We start from the raw sequence: 17166 nt of genomic DNA on the forward strand, positions 1-17166 counted from the left end.
TTCAAGGTGAAGAAATGGTATTAAAAGCCTTGGACTAGGCATCCCTGTTTCAGTCATTTGTACATAAAAGCCTAACATCAAAACCACACAACACATCAATTTCTGAGCTTAAGTAACTGCTCAATACCATGGAGGGACTCTCTACTGTGTTCAATGAGCAATTAAGAAAGTTGTAGAATAAGCACAGCCCAATTCCTATTTTCTGCACATTTCTGACCTTTGTCTGTACTAGCAAAGCCTTTCAGCAAAAGGTTTACTCTTTACATTGGCCAGGAACTGTGCTCTGTGCCAGGGAGGATGTAAATAGAGGCAGACTTCATTATCCATAGGGGAAGAGTCCAAGACATAGAAACAGACAGGATACACAATGCTATGTCCCACCACTGAGAAGTGCTATTGCACTTGAAACAGTCATCGCTGCCATCAAGGAGTGGGGTCATGGGACAAGAAAAACATCTCCAGAGATCATAACAATACCAGTTGATCCAAGACTTATATCATATTTTATACCCTCATTCATTCATTCACTCACTCATTCATTTTTGCAGTACTGAGGATAGCATTCATGGCCTCTCACATGCTAGGTAAGTACTCTACCACTGATCTACCTCCCCAGGCCCTATGTTACTTTCTTTCTCTCTCCTCTCTCTTTGCAATTTGTGTGTGAGTGTGAGTGTGTGTGTGTGTTTGCTTGTCCTGGGGCTTGAACATGGGGCCCAGGTGCTGTCCTGACCTAGAGCTACCGCTCTACCACTTGGGCCATAGTTCAGCTTTCGGCTTTTTTTTTTTCTGTATAATTGTAGATATGAGATTCACAGGCTTGTTTTGAACTGCAATCTTTTTTTTTTCCAAATTTTTATTATCAAACTGATGTACAGAGAGGTTACAGTTTCATACGTTAGGCATTGGATACATTTCTTGTACTGTTTGTTACCTTGTCCCTCATACCCCCCTCCCTCCTCCCCCTTTCCCTTTCCCCCCCTGAGGTGTTCAGTTTACTTACACCAAACAGTTTTGCAAGTATTGCTTTTGTAGTTGTTTGTCTTTTTTTACCCTGTATCTCTCAATTTTGGTATTCCCTTTCAATTTCCTACTTCTAATACCAGTATACACGGTTTCCAATATACTCAGATAAGATTAAAGAGATAGTGTAGGTACAACCACAGGAAGGTGATACAAGAACATCATCAATAATAAAAGCTACAGATACAGATGGGACATTGAAAGTAGTTACAACTGTGGTATAACAATTGTTTCCATAACATGGAGTTGAACTGCAATCTTGAGACCTCAGTCTCCTAAGTAGCTAGGTTTACAGGCATGAGCCACCAGCACCTGGCTCTCCTTGCAATTCAAAACAAAGAGAGAGAGAGAGAGAGAGAGAGAGAGAGAGAGAGAGAGAGAGTCTTCCCTGCAAGTTTTTCATTACATACTTAATAATTTAAAGTTATCCCTGATAATCTCAGGCAAACACTAGAAATAGTCTTCAAAATCAAATTACTGCCAAAATAAAATGTTTTCTAGGTATTAGTAGTTCACCCCTATAATCCTAGTTATTCACAAGGCAGCTAAGGATCACTGTTCAAAGCCAGCCCAGGCAGAAAAGTTGAAAGAGACTCTTATCTCCAATTAACAAACAAAGAGGAGAACATGGAGATGTGGCTCAAGTGGCTCAAGGCCAACTGTGATGAAGAACTAGGGTAGGAACAGAACAAGAGCAGGAGGCCATGAGCTGAAGCCCCAATACTGGCGACGATGATAATCATGATCATGATCATGATCATGATCATGATGATCCTAGTTTGCTCCCTGATACAATTCTCCTACTAGTCAACTAGTACCTTATTATCTCCTGTTTTTTATTTTTCATTTTTTGCAATTCTGGGGACTGAACCCAGGGCTTCACATACTTCATGAGCCATACCCCCAGTCCTTTTGGTTTTATTTTGTTTGTGAGATAAGGTCTCATACCTTTGCCCTAACTGGCCTCTAACTCAACGATCCTTCAGCCTCCACCTCTCATATCTGCTATTACAGGTGTGCACTACCACACCCACTGTTACCTCTTAATCTCTAGTAAAATAAAGCAAGGTCTATTTTTTTAATGCAACTAGTATGTACCAAGAAGGTGGGAGAGTGGTTCTCAAACACAATCTAAAATCCAAACAATGACAATACTGAAATCCACAAGGCACTCAGCCAGCCCTGCCTAACGCGCTTGATGCATATTAACCCACTTAATCTTGAAACTGAATCTATGAAATATATACCACAGAATGGAAATGACAAGAGATGAGGACTGCCTACAATGAAGTCACAGAAGTGCAAGAATCTCCCACAGATAAGACGCACCTAGTTTATTCTTTGTAATATGAGGTTAAAAATAAAATACCTTATCACAGACTTACCAACCAGGTGAGTTTTGTGTTTGAGACAGGAAATGGGATGTACATGGCACATGAAAAAATAACAAAGGGCAAAAGCAAATACCCACACTGACAGTATAGAGCAAGGATCCTATATGATCATATTCGATCATTTTACAGGGAACATAACCCTGGACCAAAAAGGTTTTTGTTTTTTTACAATTTGATATTGATATAGTTTCCTCCAATACTGAGGCTTGAACTTGGGGCCTGAGCTCTGTTCCTGATTTTTTTTTTCACTCCAGGCTAGCACTCTACACTTGAGCCACAGCTCCAGCTTTTTTGGTGGTTAATTGGAGATAAGAGTTTCTCACATTTGTCTCTTCAGGTTGACTTTGAACCTGGATGTTCAGACCTCTGCCTCCTGAATCTTTAGGATTATAGGTATAAGCCACTAGAGCCTCATGGACTTTCCTATTCCAGTCAGCTTCAAATCAAGATCCTCAGATCTCAGACTCCTGAGGACCTAGGTGAAAAGGCTTTTCATGGATATACCACACCTAGAACCAAAGTCTGGGAGTCATAGAACACTTTAATGTTAAGGAAGAACTTTCAACCCCTGCTTACCATGAGTGTACTAGAATGCTTCTGTGAGGTGAATTCAAATGTACCCACAGAGACCAAGGCTTATATTTAAGAGTATGTGCATTTATATGTATACATTTAAACATGAGACAAGACTGGCAAAGGTATCATTAGAAATCTTACATTATGTTATGATAGATTATGTTCCCTAATATCACAATATCTTCAATATTTGGCTTACAAATATGGCCGGGTCATGTCAAGTCCTCTATATAGAAAATAATTGTGATGCTGGGTGCTGGTGGCTCACTCCTGTAATCCTAGATACTTAGGAGGCTGAGATCTGAGGATCGTGGTTCAAAGCCAGCTTAGGCAGGAAAGTCTATGAGACTCTTATCTCCAGAAAACTAGAAGTAGCACTGTGGCTCAATGTGGTAAAGTGCTAACCTTGAGCAAAACTGCTTAGGGACAGCTCCCAGGCCCTGAGTTTAAGCCCTACAACCTACAAAAATCATCATCATCATCATTGTCGTCATCGTCGTCGTCACCATGGAAATGGAGCTGTAGCAAAGCATCGGCCTTGAGTAGAAAAGCCAAGTGGGAACAGGAGGCCCTGAGTTCAAGCCCCAGTAGCAATACACAAAATATAAAATAAATTAAATTAAATATGGCTGGGCACCAATAGCTCACATCATAAACCCAGCTATTCAGGAGGCTGAAATCTGAGGACCACAGCTAAAATCCAGCCCAAGCAGGAAAGTCCATGAGACTCTTATTTCCAATTAACCAGCAGAAAAACCAGAAGTGGAGCTCAAGTGATAAAACACCAGCCATGAGCAAAAAGACCAAGTGAGAACAAAAGAGTACAAAGCCCTGATTTCAAGCCCCAGTACTGGCACTGGCACGCGCGCACACACACACACACACACACACACACACACTTACTTTAAAAAATTAGATTAAATATTCACAGTTCTGAGGTCACTAAGAATATTCAAACAACACTCCTTTGAAGAACTAACTTTCATTTTAGCAAAATGAATACCAAGAAGCAGAACATAGGGGAGAAGAGAAAGAGGGGTAAATGCAGTCATAATAGTCAATTTACATATGTAAAATTGAAGCTAGTTAAATGGAGGGGACAGGTGGGGCTGGGAGAGATGGGGAAAGAATGATGAGAGGGATGACATTGATCCAGATGCATCGTACCTCAGCCACCACCAGTCCTGCCACAGTGTCCCCACTCTTGGAATAGAAGTTGTTATGTGTGTATGGTGTTCTCTTGAAAGTTTCTTTATTGTGAATACCTAGTGTATTTGTGGACTCCCAGTACCCAATGCTGCTTTATAGAATAATTCAATAAAACTTTTTAAAAAAAGAATAGTCAAACCAGAGTCCAAATTGAAAACAAAACAAAACAAACCTGATGACCCACATAAGGAAGGAGAAAAGAGAAGGAAAGAAACAACATGGTGACATGGCTGTCATCCTTGCTACTTGGGAAGTCGCAGTGGTAGAGAACTTCTAGAAGTTCTGAGTTCAATCTCTGGTACCAGGGAGAAATGGTGATAAACAAACTTGATAAATTCAATAAAATTCTTGTTACCCATATGGACCAAGCTTAACGTTTTAGGGGATTTAGTTGAGAGAAGAGGTATCCCTGAGGGTTTAGTTTCTTGATTTAACAATAACTTACACACACACAACCCTAATACCCAAAATCTAGCACATTTTTTAGCCTGTATGTTTATTCTCTAGGCCATCTCCATGCTTTCAACAAAGCAATACTCAAATCTACTTTGTTTCACCCTGTTTATGATTTGATTGTTTGGGTTATCAATCAATAAAATCTCATCTAATCAAAGATTAGACTAAGCAACATAAATGGCAATAAAACAATATTAATAATAACTAATACAGATGAACAGACAATATCCCCACCCTTACACAATACTCTTGATTAGGAGCCTTGGGTTCCCACATTATGAGGTGTGACATTCTAGTTCTTGTTCACTAAGTGGAATGTCTTGACATTAAATATCTCTAGAAGTAAAAAGAAATTGGGATGTCTCTTCAGTAGAGTTGGTGACATATCCACCTTGCTGAGAAAGGACAAACATAATCTCCCATGACATACTGATGGAGGGCACCCATGTACCTTTGATCTCCTCTACCATGGAGATGAAAGGGGGTTTTCTCCTGTTATGAAATCCATCACCCTGACCTCAGTCCACTATTCAACATAGTTCCAAATAAAACAAAACTTGAGAATAGATCCGTGTCACTTCCCTGTCACTAAAACTAGAATCCTGGAGATCATCTGTGTCTACACCTCCATCTATTTACAACCCCACTTTAGTCATCCCCAAGGGTACTTCTCCAATACCACAGCCTTACAGCTTTCCCTGAGCAATGACAGCAGCTCGGCGTGCTTCTTAAATGTACAGCAAAACTCTGCTCCAGTGGTGGAATCCTAGCTACTCAGGAAGCTGAGGTCTGGAAATTGAGGTTCAAAGCTAGCCCAGACAGAAAAGTCTGTGAGACTCTTATTCCCAAATAACCATCAAAAAGCTGGAAGTGAGACTGTGGCTCCAGTGTAGAGCATTAGCCTTGAGCACAAAAGTTCAGGGATAGAACCCAGGCCCTAAGTTCAAGCCCCAGGACCTGTATACACACACACACACAAATTAGTGTTGAAAAGTTTCCTGACAGGACATGTGATCCATGTTTGGGGATCACTAGTGTTGACAGAGAACTTACACGGCAGTGTGGGACCCAAAAGTGTTATGTCCCAAAATATATTTCTTTGACATATTTCAAGATGGTTATTCTAAGAAATTGCAGATGGGACTGACTCTGAGAGACTGCCCTTTGGTAAAAGAAATTTATTATATTAGTGAGATAAATAACCAGTAGATGTAGCAGGCTTTTCTATCAAATATGCCTGTTTCTACTAAAGATCTTTTCACAGGAAGCAACTTTTAGGTGTCTGACACCTGACTCAAGATAAATGTTACTGGTGCCTGTTACCTAGGAGACTCCATCTGCATCACAAGACAACTCTATTCCAGTCTGTGAACCTCCTTTGCTCAACCTTCCATAGCTAGCACCACCTCCCTTATCCCTTATGCCCAAAGCCACTATCCCTTGCTTAGCTGTATCTAAAGCTCAACAAACTCTGCTGTCTTTTCATTTTTGCATGTTGCGTATGGCTCCCGTTTCTATGCATGAATAAATCTGGTACAGTTTTCTCCCTGTGAATCTATTGTCAATTTATCTCAGAGACTATAATTATCAAAACTTCCAAAAGAAAAATGCAGTAGATCCTCTCCAGCTGATATCTTTACTCATGTAGCCCTGAATAACCAGTTCTCCCAGAGCCTGTAAAGCCATGATAAGTATAACAAATATTGAAGACAGACAGAATAACCCACCAAAACAGCCAACTTCCCAACCTCAACCCTAAATCATTTTTAATTGCATTTCATATAAAACAGCAAGAGTAGCTAAAACTCTCTGAGTTAAGTTATAAAGAGCTAGCTTTCACTGATGAGCAAAGAATTGGGTCAGCATTTAAATGATCAACCCCAACCTCATGGATTTCCAGAACTTCCTTTGTAAAACATCCCTGCATCCCAACAATGGTTAAACATCCCCTTTTGTTCTCTCTAAGCACTGTCCCTCTGGAAAGGGCTGCTGAGTCACATTTCTGAGAGAGAGCATCTACTGACCAGTGACTCAATGGTAAGTAATGGAGCAAACCCTTTGAGGGTGCTTTCTGTAAGGTCCACCAGAGTGCTCCATGCAGATGCCCCCACCTGTCTAAAGTCTCTGTCCTGTATCACTGTTACCCAGGTAACTGGCATACCTGAAGGTAGCCACCTCCCCTCACCTGGCCACACCTCCCCACCCTGCCCTAGATAAGGCAGGGCCTCACCCTGGGTCAGTACAGTGGAGGTGTGGCTCAAGTGGTAGAGTACCAGCTTTAAGCAAAAAAGCCATCAAGAGTGAAAGGCCCTTAATTAAGTTCAAGCCCCAGAAATAGCATGCAAAAAGAAGAAGGAAACAAAGGTGTTTTGCTTCTAAAAATACAGTTGAAGAAAGGTATTCAATGGCCACTTGAAATACAGGGTGATGATTTGAGAAAAATAAATAAATAAATAAACACAAATGTACTTACCAAAAAAGAAAAGAAATACAGGGTGATGAAGGTTCCCCAACTTTTAATATTTTCATCAGACAGGTTGCCTTTCCAGGGATGCAAAACAGATGATACCTCTAGTTATAAGCCTCTTCTATGACATTAATTGTGTTTATAAAGTAAGAACTCCCGATCTATTATGACACTTGTTTCAGAAAATACAGAGTCTGCTTTGGAGATCAACCAAGTATATCATCCTCTAAAGTAAAAATAACACAGACAGAAGGGAAGTCTTGAGACTGGGTAGAATACCATCAACATCAACCATTAATCTGGATAAGAATATTTTTAAGCTTTGCCAAACTTGACGAGTCATTGTTTCAAATCAGGGATGTGTTAGCCTTGCTTTTATTTTTTCAATATTTTCTATTGTTAAAGTGAAGTATAGTGGGATTACAGTTTCATATGTAAGGCAATGAGTACATTTCTTATCCAACTTGTTACTTCTTCCCTTATTTCCCCCTCTCCTTTACCCCCTCCCCGTAGCCTTGCTTTTAAAAGCAATGACTGAAGAAGAGTGACAGTGGCTAATAACAAATCTAATAAATCTATTAACAAATCTAATAGCAACAGCTGCTGGCAAGGATGTGACCAAAAGGGAATGCTACTACACTGTTGGGAATGTAAACTGATTCAACTACTCTGGAAAGCAGTATGGAGGTTCCTCAAAAGACATAGAGCTCTCCTATGATCCAGCAATCCCACTCCTGGGCATTTACCCAAATGATCACAAATAAGGCCATACTGAAGTTACCAGTACAACTATATTCATTGCAATATTGTTTACCACAGCTAAGACATGGAACCAACCGAGATGCCCCTCAGTAAATGAATGGATCAAGAAAATGTGGTATATATGCACAATGGAATTCTGTGCTTCCATCAGAAAGAATGATATCTCCCCATTCATAAAGAAATGGAAAGACTTGGAAAATCATATTAAGAGAACTAAGCCAGACCCAAAGAAATATAGACTCCATGGCTTCCCTCATTTGTAATAATTAGTATATGTCTAGGATAGTCCTATCAGAGGATCACAAAACTCAATAGCTAGGTATATATGATCATATAAAATGATGCTAATCAAAACGAACTCCAACATATGGAAACAAGAGGATTGTTTTTGTTTTTGTTTTAATGTACTGTGTGAAGTTATTTCTTTCTTCTTTCATTTTCATTTTGGCTTATCCCCTGTTGTCATTGTTTTTTATTTTGGTACCCTGTGTCTTGTATATACATTTATCTGACTTGGGGAAGGAAAGAGGAATAACAAAATGGTGACAAAGGACAAAGGGTGAACCAATGCAGCAACAATACTCACAAGACACTATGCTGGAAATGAACTTTACAACTTGGGGGGAGATGGGAGTCAGGGGCAGGGGGGGAGAAAGTGGAAGGAAATGAAGGAGAGAATGATACTGTTCAACAAGAAATATATGTAACTTACTTATGTAACTGCAATCCCTCTGTACATCAACTTTGCAATAAAATAAAATATTGCTTAAAAAATAAAATATAATATTGACAGACACCAATGGCTCACACCTGTAATTCTAGCTACTCAGGAGACTGAGATTTGAGGGTCATGATTCAAAGCCAGCCGCAACAGGAAAGTCCATGAGACTCTTATTTCCAGTTACCCAGCAAAAAGCTGGAAATGGAGGCATGGCTCAAGTGGTTAGAGCACCAGACTGGAGCAAAAAAGCTAAGGGACAGCCCCCAGGCTCTGAGTTCAATCTCCAGTACCAACACACACACACACACACACACACACACACACACACACACACACACTGCAAATCAACTGAAGAAAGAAAGAAAAAAAGAGAAAGAAAGAAAAGAAATTATCTCAAATACTAGGATCTTACCATAATGTTATAAGTTGAGAAAGGAAGTGTTTCATGTTTCCCTCATTTGTTGATTTCCTTCTTTTGTTTTAACTTGTTTTTTACTTTAAAATATCAGCATAAACTTAACAAGCTATCTTGGAGATGAGACAGTCTAAATGTATCATGATGTTTCATATACAACTTGTACACACAGATTAAAGGCAATTTTATTATAATAAATTCTTTAATTTCTATAATTGCATAATTTTGTGTATGTGTGTGCTGGTCCTGAGGATTGAATTCCAGGCTTGGAACACTATACCTAAGTGTTTGTGCTTAAGGCTAGAGCTCTACCGCTTGTCTCATAGACTTTCCTGTCCAAGCTTGCTTCAAACCATATCCTCAGATCTCTCTCCTGAGTATCTCAGATTTTAGTCTCCTGAGTTGCTAGGATTACAGGCATGAGCCACCAGCGCCCAACATGATACATGCATTTTTACTGTGACCCACCACATGAGGTTAGAAATGGGGTCTCCCGCTTACAATATCATGTGGTGACTCAAATGGGTTCAGGTTTGAGAGCATTTCAGATTTATGACATTCAGAATAAAGGATGCTTAACCTGTATAACACAATAATCCTGTACAAATCTAGGCAATCCCCTTTCCTACAATAATCATATTCTATTTTAAACTTATATTGGCAAAGCCAACAAAATATTTATATTGAGTAATTTTCCTTTTAAGGCAAACCAACCTAAAGAAATGCAATAACTTGACAAAGCTCAAATTCTTGCTTTAGTGAAGAATTCTTTGCTCACTAAAACGCCCACCTGAAATGAATGAGTCATTTAGAAAGAAGTTATCTATAAACACTTCTAACTTGCTTTGCTTTGAAGACCTCATTTCAAACACAGAAGAAAACTAAGCATTGAAATTCACAATTTCAAATGACATGCTCATAATCACATAGAAAGATTGTATATGCCTGACTATAGATGACATATTCTTCACTCCTTTGATCAATAAATTAGGTCAAGATATTTATTGAGGAATCAAACATTTTAACTTAGAGTATTTTAAAAAGTAAGAGCCAGGTGATGGTGGCTCACAATTGTCATCCTAGCTACTCAGGAGACTGAAATAGGAACACTGAGGTTCAAAGCCAGCCTGAGCAGAAAAAGTCTGTGAGACTATTATCTCCAAGTAACCAGCAAACTGCCAGACATGAAAGTCTGCCTCAAGTGGTAAAGAAACAGCCTTCATCAAAAAAGTGAAGGGAGACCCACCCCCATCCCAGCCATGAGTGCAAGCCCCAGTACCAGCACTTAATGAATGAATGGATAAATAAATAAATAAAACCTAAAAGTTAGATGTACAAAAGAAAAGCAAGCTCTTTTGTAACCATTTCACTTAAGACACACAAAAATTTATGATGTCATCTTTTGAAATATCCTCTATCAGGTAATCCATTGAGAAGCAAAGTAGACAGTGGTTGTAAAGTTAGAAGGATGAGTATCTGAAGAGTAGAAGCTTTCTTTTGGAGGTGATGACACTGTTTTAAAGCTGACTGCGGGGGCTGGGGATATAGCCTAGTGGCAAGAGTGCCTGCCTCGGATACACGAGGCCCTAGGTTCGATTCCCCAGCACCACATATACAGAAAATGGCCAGAAGCGGCGCTGTGGCTCAAGTGGCAGAGTGCTAGCCTTGAGCGGGAAGAAGCCAGGGACAGTGCTCAGGCCCTGAGTCCAAGGCCCAGGACTGGCCAAAAAAAAAAAAAAAAAAGAAATTAAAGCTGACTGCGGTGGGGACTGTTCCACTGTCAACTATAAATATACCACACACCAGTGAATTGTAACTTTATTTAGTCAGTCAGTTAGTGCCAGTACGGGGCTTGAACTCAAGGCCTCAAATTCTTGCTTGATGTTTTCCAGTCAAGGCTGGCATTCTACCACTTGAGCTCCACTTCTGACTCTTTGCTGGTTAACTGGAGATTAAGAGTTTTTCTGATTTGTCTACCCAGGCTGGCTTCAAACCCTAATCCTCAGATATCACCCTCCTGCGTGCTAGGATAACAGGTGTGAGCCACTGGTACCCAGAAAATTGTAACTTTAAATGCTGTTATGCTCTTAAACATTTAAAAGGAGAAAAAAATGTATACTTTATAAAGAAGTGATTTTTCTAGGTGAACATATAAGAAATCCTACAAATATAGATGAATATTGAAATATCCCATTAATTGCTATCTACTTATAGAGACTAAAATTACTGATCATAATAAATAAGGCCCTTGAGAATCAATGCCTAGGGTGGGGGAAGACTACTTTAGGAATGGCCCTATGGCTCAAAGTGGTAGACAGCTAGCCTTGAGCAAAACAGAGCTCAGGGACAGTGCCCAGGCCCTGAATTCAAGCCCCCTGACCATAAAAAAAAGACTACTTCAGAGGCTGGGAATATGGCCTAGTGGTAAAGTGCTTGCCTCATATACATGAAGTCTTCGGTTCAATCCTCAGCACCACATACATAGAAAAAGCCTGGAAGTGGGACTGTGGCTCAAGTGGCAGAGTGCTAGCCTTGAGCAAAAAGAAGCCAGGGACACTGCTCAGGCCCTGAGTTCAAGCCCCAGGACTGGCAAAAAACCAAAACCAAACAAAAAAACACTACTTCATAATTCATCAAATATAATTACGCAAATTCATTAGCCTCAATAGTGGAAAATGTCAGTAAACATACCACAGGCTTCAGACACTGGTAGTATCATCACTGTCAAAAACAAGACCAATAATAGCCAGCATCTATTGTTCAGGACTATAATTCTAGCTACTCGGGAGACAGATCTGGGGATCATGGTTCAAAACCGGCAGAGGCTAGAACGACAGACTGTTTAACCAGCAAAAAGCTAGAAATGGAGTTATGGCTGAAGTGGTAGAGCACCAGCCTTGAGTGAAAAAGCTAAGGGATGGAACCCAAGCCTTGAGTTCAAGCCCCAGTACCAGCACAAAAAAGTAAAAAGAAAAAGAATCAAGATCAAGGTTTAGAGAGTAGTGTGCAGATATAGCCAAAGCACCTCCAGAAATTCACAGAATTGCCTAGAATTTAGGGTTCCTGTGAAGTGCATTCCTTTGGGATTTCCAAAACCACAGTCAACTGCAGAAGTCAATTCATTCCTCTTTCCAGCATGTCCCTGGGCCCAGCCCCTTTCCTTTTTGTTATTTTTAATTTTTTTATTGTTACTATAGCCGCCTCTTTCTTGAGTCACACCAGTTCCAAATGTTAACAGTAAGCCCTGAAATCCCTCTCTAGAAGTGCACTCTGTCACCCTCATATACTTTCACCAGGCCCAACCCCAACCTCTCTCCCTCCACACCAAACTCAAGCCTTCATCTCTGCCTTGAATCAAAACACCAATTGCTGGGGTTGCAGACATGGCTCAGGTGGTAGAAAGTCTGAGCATAAGGCATCAGAGTTCCAGCCTTTGATGGAAAAAAGAAACCACCAATTGCTAACAAAAACAAGGTTCCAAGGCACAGTTGCAAGGTTTCAAAGCACAAAAGGACTGAGATGAAGGGGAAAGTGAGAAAATGCTGTTTCAGAGAAATTAGGCTTCCTGAGGTGGTCAACAGCCAAAGAATCAGACATCCCTGACTTAGTAGACAAGTATGAGCTTCAGTTGTTCCATGTGGTTGTGTCTTTCTGAAAAGCTTGACTGAGAAGCAAACAGTGTTGGGAGTATAGCTCTGTGGGTGAGAAAGTGCTTAGCATATGTGAGGCACTGGGTTCAATCCTCAGCACCAGGAGAGAGAAAAAGAGTGGCAAACAAAATGAAATAAACCTCTATGGCCCTGGTTGTAAGAAACTAACATGTTTTCTCACACAAAAAAAACTATGTTTAAAAAGGAAACTGTACCAATTCCTATTGTGGAACCATTCTCTTGAATAGTCTTATCAATGTGTGTGTGTGTGTGTGTTTTCTGCTTTTTCTTTTTTGCTCAAGTGCTCTGCCACTTTCAGCTTTTTTGCAGGTTAACTGGAGATAAGAGTCCCATGGATTTGTCTGTGAAGGCAGCTAGTATGAGACCTCTCATGGTTGGCTTCTTTTATTTTATATAACATTGTGGGGCCACCTATGTTGACATATATGTGTGTGTGTGTGTGTGTGTGTGTGTGTGTGTGTGTGTGTATTTCAGCCCTTTTTTATTCTCAAAAATCATTCCATTGTATGGATATACCACACTGTATGCATTCATTTGACAGGCATTTGGACTGTGTCTACTTTTTGACTGTTATAAATAATGTTGCTATGAACATTGTGTGCAAATTTTGTGGGAGCCTGTTTTCATTTCTCCATGTTATATATAGCTTTGAATGATTTTCAAGTCACATGATAACTTTACATTGAAGCCTTTCAAGGAACTGCCAGACTGCTTTCCCAAGCAGTGGCACTATTTGCGTTCCCATTAGCAATGTGTGAGGGTTCCACTTTCTCTACATCTTTGCCAAGGCTTGTTATCTATCTTCCTAATTAGAGCCACCCCAATGTGTAAAGTAATTCATTGTGGTCAATATTTTGTACCTTAAAATAAGCCATGCACTCGACATTAAAGACTCAAGCAACTCTCCAAAACTATACTTTTTAAGTATAAGATATATTCAAAAGTCTTTTTTCTTTATTTTATTGTAAAGGTAATGTGGAGGGGTTACAGTTGCATAAGTAAGGAGTACAATTAAAAGTGTGTGTGGTGCTCGCTTCAACAGCACATATAATAAAACTGTGTGTGTGTGTGTGTGTACCGATACTGACCCTTTTCAGTCAAGGCTGACACTCTATCACTTAAGTCACACATTCACTTCTGACATTTTGGTGGTTAATTGGCAATAAGAGTCTCTCAGATTTGTCTGCTCAAGCTATCTTTGAACTTGGATGCTCAAATCTCCTCAGCCTCTAGAGTTGCTAGGATTAGGTGTGGGCCACCAGCTCCTAGCAAAGGTCATTCTTAAAACCTCAACTAATGCCAGCACAATCTAACATTCCCATAATAAATGAATTGCTCCTCTCTCATCAATATGCAATCTAATTCTACCCCAAATCCTGTCAAGCCACAACAATGTCCAACAGCCAGATGCTTCCTCAGCACCACATACATAGAAAAAGCCAGAAGTGGCACTGTGGCTCAAGTGGTAGAGTGCTAGCCTTGAGCAGAAAGAAGCTGGGGACAGTGCTCAGGCCCTAAGTCCAAGCCCTAGGACTGGCAAAATAAAATTAATTAATTAATTAAATAAATACAAAACCAAAAAGCTTTCTAATTTGCTTGCTAAGTAACTATAGGACCATAGGTAAATTATGTCTCATCCTTATGCTTCAGTTTCCTGACCTAGAGCTAAGAATGCCTGCTTCATAAGTTAATGGAGATTCATTAAGCTAGCTAAGACATCTGACATAGAGGCCAGCAGAGAGCATAAGTGTTACCTTCTGTCCATCCTTCTGCTAACTCTGGGTAACATTTTCCAGCAAATAAACCTCTTGGCAAGTCTTGGACCACTGAGACTGAATGGGAGTCCCTGTGTCGGACTTGTGGGATTCTCTTTTTAAAGCACTGTTCCACATTATAGCTGCGAACTGCTACGGGAGAACTATCCATGAAACGGGGGGGGGGGGGGGGGGGGGGACGTTAAAATGTGATCCCAGGAAATTCTAGAAAGGCAACCTGGGAGTGAAAAGAGAAAAGTACCTCGCTTTTGCGGTGACATCAGAAAAATAACTTCCTCAGGGCCCCGCAGATGGGCTGGGCACAGACGGAAGGCGAAGGGGAGGAAGGCAGGGATAGTATTCTCAGAACCCTCTGGGGAGGAGATGGGAGTCCGAGGTGCAGGCGCTGAAGGGATGCAGAGGGGCAGCTAGGTGTGTGTGTGTGTGTGTGTGTGTGTGTGTGCGCGCGCGCGCGCGTGTGCGTGTGTGTGTGCGCGCGCGTGCCTGCCTGGGTGAGCGCGCGCGTGTGCGGGTGTGTAAAAGCTATCCTCAGGGAGGCGATCCTCCTCCACAGCTAGGACTCCGCTGCAGCCGACCTGCGTCTCCGGGCAGCCTCCTCCCCTACCTGATCTGGTTGTCGCGGAATTTGTTGAGCTGCGGTTGGTTGAGGGCAATGGTGCGGGCCGATGCCTCCAGCTGATCTCCAACAGACGTCGCCCGGGACATCTCATCCTCTGCCTTCTTGTAGCCGGCAGAAGAACGAACAGGTCCTGAGGAAAGACGAGGCGCGGGGGAGAAAAACAAAACACAAAAGAAGTCAGCCTCCAGCGCACGGAGGGAGGCTGGCGAGCCGGGGCTGCAAGCGAGCAGGCGGGAAGAGGATGCTCTCGGGCGAGGCTGTGGCCGCCCCAGGTACCTCAGGAGACTCGGCAGCCTCGGAGGCCGCCCGCCGCCGCTGCCGCGGCAGACCCCGCCCCTCCAGGCCCCGCCCCTCCCCGCCCAACCCAGTCAGACCACGCCCACCACCGGAGAGGCTACACCCACGCCGCCGGCGCAGCTTCCCGCCGCCCCCACCTCCCCCACCGCCCCCCACCCCCGGTCCTCGGAGGCCTGGAGCTGGGCGGGGTAGGGCGGGGATGGGTGGGACGCGCGGGGTGCCTGCGGGGTCCGCGGTGGCGGGGCGGTGGAATCCAGTCTCTCTCCCTCCAGGGAGGGCGGGGGGGGGGGGGGGGCAGTCAGGACCACTGGACCCCAGATTGAGCGGCCAAGCCTGAAAAACACCTTCACCTGGCTAAGGATCACCTCTAGTCCCAGGGACTGCTCCCTGGGCTTTTTATTGTGCTTGGGTCAAAAGCCATTGGAAGGTGCCCTGTGTTCAGTCATCGTGGAAAGGGATGGCGAAAGCACTTTTAATTTATTATTATTATTTGCTTGCTGGTCCTGGGGCTTGGACTGGGGGCCTAGGCGCTCTCCCCGAACTTTCCTCACCCCCTCAAGGCTAATGCTTTACCTCCACTTGATCCACAGCTCCACTTCCTGCCTTTTGGATGTTGCAAGAGTCTCACAGACTTTCTTGCTCTGCCTCCTGAGATGCTAGGATTACAGGTGTGAGCTACCAGCACCAGGCTGCATTAGAAAGAAAGAGGAAAAGAAAGAGAGAGGAGAGGAGGGAGGAAAGAAAAAAAGAAGGAAGAAGGAAAGGAAGGAAGGAAGGAAGGAAGGAAGGAAGGAAGGAAGGAAGGAAGGAAGGAAGGAAGGAAGGAAGGAAGGAAGGAAAAAGAAAGAAAGAAAGAAAGAAAGAAAGAAAGAAAGAAAGAAAGAAGGAAGGAAGGAAGGAAGGAAGGAAGGAAGGAAGGAAGGAAGGAAGGAAGGAAGGAAGGAAGGAAGGAAGGAAGGGCAAGAAAGCTACTCCCTTATGGGCAAGGTTTACTTCCACCTCAGGCTGGAAGGACCTGGCTGCTTTTCTCCATAGATTTGCCTGATCGCAGGAGTGCAGAAGCTAGGGACCATTGCATGAGCTTTCATCTCTTTGCTTAAGTTACTGTTTCTGTGGTTACTGCACGTGCCAGCCTGTCTCCTAAGATCGATTTCAGTCCTGTAGTGAAGCCTGCCTGGAGGCTAAACTCCTGATCACCTTACCTTGAGGAGGTGTCAGCCTGGAGAAGGATGTGCACACACATGCACACACACATGCACACACACACACACACACACACACCTTGTGCTAGAACTATTACATGCACCCTCACAAAGCCATTACCAGGTCTCCAACCAAGTAGGATATAGAGGACCACCTCCTTTGAAAATTAACGTTTAGGGAGAGATGTCTGAGATAAAGGATTATGGAAACATGAAAGGCCTACAGATGGAACCTTATCTTGCTCTCCACAAATATGCAGTCCACCTAATAATACCTGTCAGCTTTTCCACCTGTCAAAGAATGTTACCTAGGGCTGGGGATATAGCCTAGTGGCAAGAGTGCCTGCCTCGGATACACGAGGCCCTAGGTTCAATTCCCCAGCACCACATATACAGAAAACGGCCAGAAGCGGCGCTGTGGCTCAAGTGGCAGAGTGCTAGCCTTGAGCGGGAAGAAGCCAGGGACAGTGCTCAGGCCCCGAGTCCAAGGCCCAGGACTGGCCAAAAATAAAAAAAAAAAAAGAATGTTACCTGTCATTTAGAAAACTGAACATCTGGGGCTGGGAATATGGCCTAGTG

General features: G+C 42.5%; 1 protein-coding gene across 1 annotated transcript in view; it reads right to left on the reverse strand.

The window, feature by feature from the left end:
* Nucleotides 1–15210, reverse strand: part of Atp8a2 (ATPase phospholipid transporting 8A2) — a 412827-nt gene extending 397617 nt beyond the window's left edge. Inside the window, exon 1 of the mRNA XM_048341628.1 lies at nt 15074–15210. Coding sequence (XP_048197585.1) covers nt 15074–15174 — 101 coding nt within the window. The 5' untranslated portion in view covers nt 15175–15210. The remainder of the gene's footprint in view (nt 1–15073) is intronic.
* Nucleotides 15211–17166: the final 1956 nt, after the last annotated feature.

This window comes from Perognathus longimembris, chromosome 3 (assembly GCF_023159225.1).
Source record: "Perognathus longimembris pacificus isolate PPM17 chromosome 3, ASM2315922v1, whole genome shotgun sequence".
Classification (NCBI taxonomy): Eukaryota; Metazoa; Chordata; class Mammalia; order Rodentia; family Heteromyidae; genus Perognathus; species Perognathus longimembris.